General features: G+C 42.9%; 1 protein-coding gene and 1 pseudogene across 2 annotated transcripts in view; both read right to left on the bottom strand.

The window, feature by feature from the left end:
* Positions 1 to 950: 950 nt before the first annotated feature.
* Positions 951 to 6,580, bottom strand: part of CHRNA9 (cholinergic receptor nicotinic alpha 9 subunit) — a 21,033-nt gene continuing 15,403 nt past the window's right edge. Inside the window, exon 5 of the mRNA XM_017854302.1 lies at positions 951 to 2,179. Coding sequence (XP_017709791.1) covers positions 1,638 to 2,179 — 542 coding nt within the window. The 3' untranslated portion in view covers positions 951 to 1,637. The remainder of the gene's footprint in view (positions 2,180 to 6,580) is intronic.
* On the bottom strand, positions 5,158 to 5,777 carry LOC108516703 (transmembrane protein 101 pseudogene; annotated as a pseudogene). Its single transcript, XR_001881910.1, has one exon. The product of XR_001881910.1 is annotated as a transmembrane protein 101 pseudogene (transcript).

The raw sequence follows: 6,580 nt of genomic DNA, 5'->3' as shown, positions 1-6,580 counted from the left end.
CATGCCCAGCTAATTTTTAACTTTTTTGTAGAGACAAGTTCTCCGCATGTTACCCAGGCTGCTCTGGAACTCCTGGGCTCAGGCAGTCTTCCACCTCAGTCTCCCAAAATATTGAGACTATAGGGCCGGGCATGGTGTCATGCCTATAATCCCAGCACTTTGGGAGGCCAAGGTGGGCAGATCTCTTGAGGCCAGAAGTTCCATACCAGCCTGGCCAACATGGCAAAACCCCATCTCTACAAAAAATACCAAAAAAATTAGCCAGGTGTGGTGGCACACGTCTGTAGTCCCAGCTACTAGGGAGGCTGAAGCAAGAGAATTGCTTAAACCTAGGAGGCAGAGATTGCAGTGAGCCAAGATCATGCCACTGCATTCCAGCCTGGGTGATAGTGAGACTCCCTCTCAAAAAAAAAAAGGGGGGGCGGGGATTATAGATGTGAGCCACTCTACCCAGCCTTGGATCATTTTAATCTAGGTGGGAATGGGGGTGGATTTGAAGTCACGTTTTATTGAAAGTAGGAAAGAAGTTGAGACATATAGGAAGTAAATTAGGGCAGAAAGTTCAGAATTAAGAACAAGAATCTCTCAGTCTCTCCTATGCTAAATCATAATTTGTCATGGCCTAAAGCAGGGTGACTTTAGCAGACGTAGCCCAACTCTGAGTCCCAGTGCTGAGGGCTGAGTCCCAGTTCCACTGATAACTTGTTGGATGTTGAGGAGACAGGTCACTTACACCCACCTTTTAAGCCACAGTTTCTTTCTCTGAGAAAGAATAGTAATACTCACCTCCCCAACTCACAGAACTGTTATGAGGATCAAAGTGATCAGACTTGTGCATAAGAATTGCTGTGACATCCAATAAAATGTGAATCATGTCGCTTTTATTACATGTAGAAAAAACGTGATCCATGTTTGGTGAAAAGTTCAATGAATGAATGGATGAGCCCAGCTTGCTAATCACCTTATTTTGATACAAGACAGGAACAACCTCATCTATCATATTTTAATCAAAGGGTAAATGCAGGAATGACTTTATCTTTTGGGTTTATATAAAACATAACCAACATATACAACATCACCATTATGAAGCAAGCTCTTTCCCCGTTAAACAGCTGATGCTTAGACTTTCTTCACATGGGACAAAACCTTTTATTCCACTATTTGAGATATGACTTCAAATGCACTATGCCTGAATAAGGTACCATTGGGACTTAAATCACACTAACATATATATGACTATTTCATTTTTTAAAGTATGGTTTAAGGGGAACTAAGGGGAAAATGAGTTTAGTTTGTTTTGCCTTTTTGTTTTAAATTTTACCGGTAAAGTGTATTTTGTTATCTGTATTGCCAAAGAGGTGAATAATTGTATAAACTAGAGGCCAGTCACCCACCGCTATGGTGGGCTATAAAAGGTCTCTTTCCCTATTTCTTCCATCTTCCTACCCTTGAAATTGTTGATCTCCTGCTTAATTTGACAGGGCAGATAGCTTCGACATTGATTTGAGGTTAAAAATAAAACGCACAGACGACATAACCCCTAAATCATAGATGAACAAAAATCTTGGAAGAACACTGGAATAGATCACAGGGAATTGTATTAATTTCTACCGAGATAGCAAAGCCAATATCTGTGACTAATCCGCTCTTGCTATGATCAAAATAGTCATCACAAGCACCATAATGAAAAAAATCCACATGAAGAATCGGTCTATGACTTTCGCCACCTTCTTCCATTCACTCCCTTTGGAATTGGTGGCCTTGTGGTCTTTGAGGCACTTGGCGATGTACTCAATATTCCTCGTCAGCACTTTGTACTGTGCACAGTAACTCTCGGCCTCCTGAGGGTTCTCACCCTGGCAGCCCAGGTCGTTCTTTAAGCATTTGTTCATGTCCTTCTTTCTGGAAAGGTCTTTGTTCCTGGCTGTTTTCAGGTTAGACTCTGGGAGTTGGCTATAAACTTTCGTGAGGTGGTCCCGCTCTCTACTGTGGTGCGGGCTGAGGCAGCTTTCACCCACATCATAGACAAACAAGACCCTGGACATGTATTTCAGGATGACCACCCTGGCCCAGTGTGGCACCGGCCGGGCCTCGGCCCCACAGAAGTGGATATTCATCACCATGATGGTCAAGGCAGTGGAGGCCGTGATCAGGGCCATCGTGGCTATGTAGTATTTACCTGGAATTAAAATAATAACTGTAACTGAATTTGCTTTAAAATGGTCGTCATACAGCCATGAGTCACTTAACAATAGGGATACATTCTGAGAAAGGTATTGGTCATTAGGTGATTTTGCTGCTGCGTGAACATCATAGAGTGTATGTACACAGACGTAGATGGTATGGCCTTCTACACACCTAGGTTGCACGGTATAGCCTGTTGCTGAGGCTACAAATCTATGCAGCATGTTACTGTATTGAATACCACAGGCAATTGTACACATGATTATCAAACGGTAAGTATTTGTGTGTCTAAACATGTCTAAACATAGAAAAGATAAAGTGAAAATTGACATTATAATCTTATGGGACCGTTGTTGTATACACAGTCTGTCATTTACCAAAACATTGTTATGAGGCACATGAGTGTATTTGGCCTAAAAAGAAACAAACACCCTTTCTAAGGAGGTGTTATACCCTAGGGGTTACTAGTATAGACTTTTTTTTTTTTTTTTTTTTTTTTGAGACAAAGTCTCGCTCTGTCACCCACGCTGGAGTGCCGTGGTGTAATCTCGGCTCACTACAACCTCTGCCTCCCAGGTTCAAGCAATTCCCTGCCTCAGCCTCCCAAGTAGCTGGGATTACAGGCGCCTGCCACCACACCCAGCTAATTTTTGTATTTTTAGTAGAGGGGGGAGTTTCGCCATCTTGGCCAGCCTGGTCTTGAACTCCTGACCTCGAGTGATCTGCCTACCCCGGCCTCCCAAAATGCTAGGATTACAGGCGTGAGCCACCGCACCCAGCTGTAGTATAGACTTTTGAATCTGACTTCCTGGATTCAAATCCCAGCTTTATCATTCCCTGGACTTTTGGCCTTCAGCAAGGCATATAATCCTGCTAAGCCTCAGTTTCCTGCTCTGTAAAGTGGGTATAGTAATAATATCTAACTTGCAAGAATATGAGAAGGCTTAATTGAGACGATACATGTGAAGTTCTCAGCACTGTTCCTGGCTCGAAATTAAAAAGTTTGGAAATGTTTCCTGAGATCATGAGGTGAAAAATTTTTCCACACTCAATGAACAAACAATTAATGAACTTGACCAGTTCTCAGAATTGTCTTCAGAGCTCATTAATATGAAAGCCAATTGTTATTGGGTAAAAAAGGAGACTGTATCACTATTAGCCTTCAAAATGTGATTATATAAAGCCCATGTTGATGAAAAAGTGAAATTAAGGAAGGAAACAATTAAGATAAGGCTACAAATTTATGAAATATAGAACAAAAAGCCAAGAAGATGAACAAAACCAAAAGCAAAGTTTTGAAAAAGTAATAAAATGGATGAACCTTTGATAAGACCACTTACAGGATAGAGAGAGAAATAGAGAAAGGGAAAGAGAGAGAGAAGATGGAAAAGACTTATAAAATAGTACAATATTATAAATAACTGTGTAGTCGGGCGCGGTGGCTCACACCTGTAATCCCACCACTTTGGGAATCCCAGCACTTTGGGAGGCCGAGGTGGGTGGATCACTTGAAGTCAGGAGTTGGAGACCAGCCTGGCCAACATGGTGAAACCCCGTCTCTACTAAAAATATAAAAAACATTAGCTGGGTGTGGTGGCAGGTGCCTGTAATCCCAGCTACTTAGGAGGCTGAGGCAGGAGAATCACTTGAATTCAGGAGGCGAAGCTTGCAGTGAGCCGAGATTATGCCACTGCACTCCAGTCTGGGCAACAGAGCTAGACTATGTCTCAAAAAACAAGAATAAAAATAGCTGTATAATAACATATTTGATAATCTAGATGAAACTGCTGGAAAAATGTCAGATGTCAAAATTAGTGCAAGAATAAAGAACACTTTAATAGAAATGGGAATCAATCAAGCACCATCCCCACACCAAAGGCTCTAGGACCGAAAAGAATTTATAGGTGAGTTTTACCAAACTCTCAAGGAACAAATAATTCCCATCTTATGCAACTTGTTCCAGAAATAGAAAAAGAGGGAAAACTGCCCAGTTCATTTTGTGAAGTCCATTTGACCTGATTCCAAAAGGGACAAGAAAAGGAATATTAAAGCCATTTCACTAATCGACATATTTGAGAAACTTCTACAAAATATTAGCTAACTGAATCCAACAGTGTCTTAAAAGGATAATGTATCATAAGAAAGGAGTTTGGTCCAGTTATACAAAAGAGTTCAACGTCAGAAGACTTATTGATGTAATTTAGGACACTGATGAGAAAAAGAGAAAACTCACATTATTATCTTAATAGATGAAGACAAAGTATTTGATAATGTTTATCATCTACTTATTATTTGTCAAAAACTCTGAGTTAATATATGAGACATTTCTTAAAACGGTAAAGTCCATGGGCCAGAAACCTATATCAAGGGCTACATTTGATGCAGAAAACTTTTTTTTTTTTTTGATATTGTACCATTCATTTTAATTCTTTTGGGTCTTGCAGTTTTTCAGGAGGCCTTGATTAAAATGCAAATACTTGTCTGAGAGTCAGCTCACACTTGAAAGAAAATTAGAAGTGACCCCGTGGGAGCAAGATTTTTTTTTTTTTTTAAGACAGGGTCTTTCTCTTTTACTAAGACTGGAGTACAGTGGTGCAATCACAGCTCACTGCAGCCTCGACCTCCCAGGCTCAAGCAGTCCTCCGTCAGCCTCCTAAGTAAGCTGGTAACACAGGCACGCACTGTCACACCTGGCTTTTTTGTTGTTGTTGGAGATGAGGGCTCACTGTGTTGCCAAGGCTGGTCTCAAACTCCTGGGCTCAAGCAGTCCTCCCTCCTTGGTCTCCCAAAGTGCTAGGATTACAGGCTGGGAGTAAGATCTTGAGGGCTGGGGAAATCAGAGGACTCCTGTAGTCCCAGATACTCGGGAGGCTGAGGCAGAAGAATTGCTTGAACCCAGGAGGCAGAGATTGCAGTGAGCTGAGATCGCGCCACTGCACTCCAGCCTGGTGCCAGAGAAAGACTCCATCCCTCTCTGAGCCTCCGTTTCCTTCATGTGTAAAATGTAAAATATTCTACTTCACAGTGGACACTTCACAGTTCTCTCCCTCTAGCTGCTCTCACCAAAGATGTCTTCATAAGAACCAGCTCCAAATGGGGAGAAAAAGACAACCATACAGATGAGGTAGATACCCAGGAACACCTGGCCGGTGGACTGCAGGGAGCGGCTGCGAGGTTTCCGACGGTACAGCTCCCCAGCACCGCTGGCCAACACAAGAAAGCCGCCGATGATGGCAACTGTGCGCGAGTACATACGGACCTTCAGCCATTCCCCGTAGTGGACTTAGCCCCCGATGCAGGCGGCGTAGGTGCTAATGGCCAATTGGAGTGCGGCCCCCAGCGCGAACCAGTGCCGCTTCACGCCAAAAGACATGAAACTAGCGCGCAGCACAGCCGCCCCCATGTCGAAATACAGGTAAGGCACTGGGATGTCGGGCTTCCGGCGTGCCTCAGCCCTCTCAGCGTAGAGCATGAGCTGGCTGAAGCAGCCCCAAAAGGGGCAGCGTGTGAGCAGCACCGAACCCAACTGCATGATCAGCTGCAACATCCACTGTCTCGAACCTATCTTCGACGCCATCTTGGGAAAGGGCAAGTCGGCTCTGATGCAGAAAACATAAGCATATTTCTGTAATATTGTGAACACATTCCATGGGTGCTATGAATAACAAATTATAATTGTTAAATAGATGTTCTCAAGATCTGTGTGCACTTTTCCTAAAAAGATAAATTTCAGCCAGTTGTGGTGACTCACACCTGTAATTCCAGCACTTTGGGAGGTCAAGGTGGGAGGATCATTGAGCCCAGGAGCTCAAGACCAGCCTAGCCAACATAGTGAGACCCTATCTTTTTACTTTTTTCTACATATATATATTATTTTGAGACAAAGTCTCACTCTATTGCCCAGGTTGGAGTGCAGTGGTGCAATCTTGACTCACTGCAACTTTCACCTCCCGGATTCAAGTGATTCTCCTGTCTCAGCCTCCCAAGTAACTGGGATTACAGGCACGCACCACCATGCCCAGCTAATTCTTTTTATAGAGACGGGGTCTCACCATGTTGGCCAGGCTGGTCTTGAACTCCTGACCTCAGGTGATCTGCCTGCCTCGGCCTCCCAAAGTGCTAGGATTACAGGCATGAGCTACCATGCCCAGACTTCATTTTTAAATAATAAAATAAATTAAAATAAAATTTAAAAATATAAATTTAATTTTAAAAATATAAATTTCATATTTTCATAAAAACATAACAAGCAATTCCTGTGAGACATCTGTCTTTAGAAATTGTGCCAGCTTGCTAGATAATGTCACTGCCCAAGAAGAGAGTGGGACCGTCCCATGATCTTTCCTCGAACAAGGCTATGATCATCACTGCCAATCATTTCTGCCTCAGGAGAGGT

This window comes from Rhinopithecus bieti, unplaced genomic scaffold, assembly GCF_001698545.2.
Source record: "Rhinopithecus bieti isolate Rb0 unplaced genomic scaffold, ASM169854v2 scaffold_2339, whole genome shotgun sequence".
Classification (NCBI taxonomy): domain Eukaryota; kingdom Metazoa; phylum Chordata; class Mammalia; order Primates; family Cercopithecidae; genus Rhinopithecus; species Rhinopithecus bieti.
The sequence above is the reverse complement of the archived record's forward strand: the minus strand, read 5'-3'. Positions and strand labels throughout refer to the sequence as shown.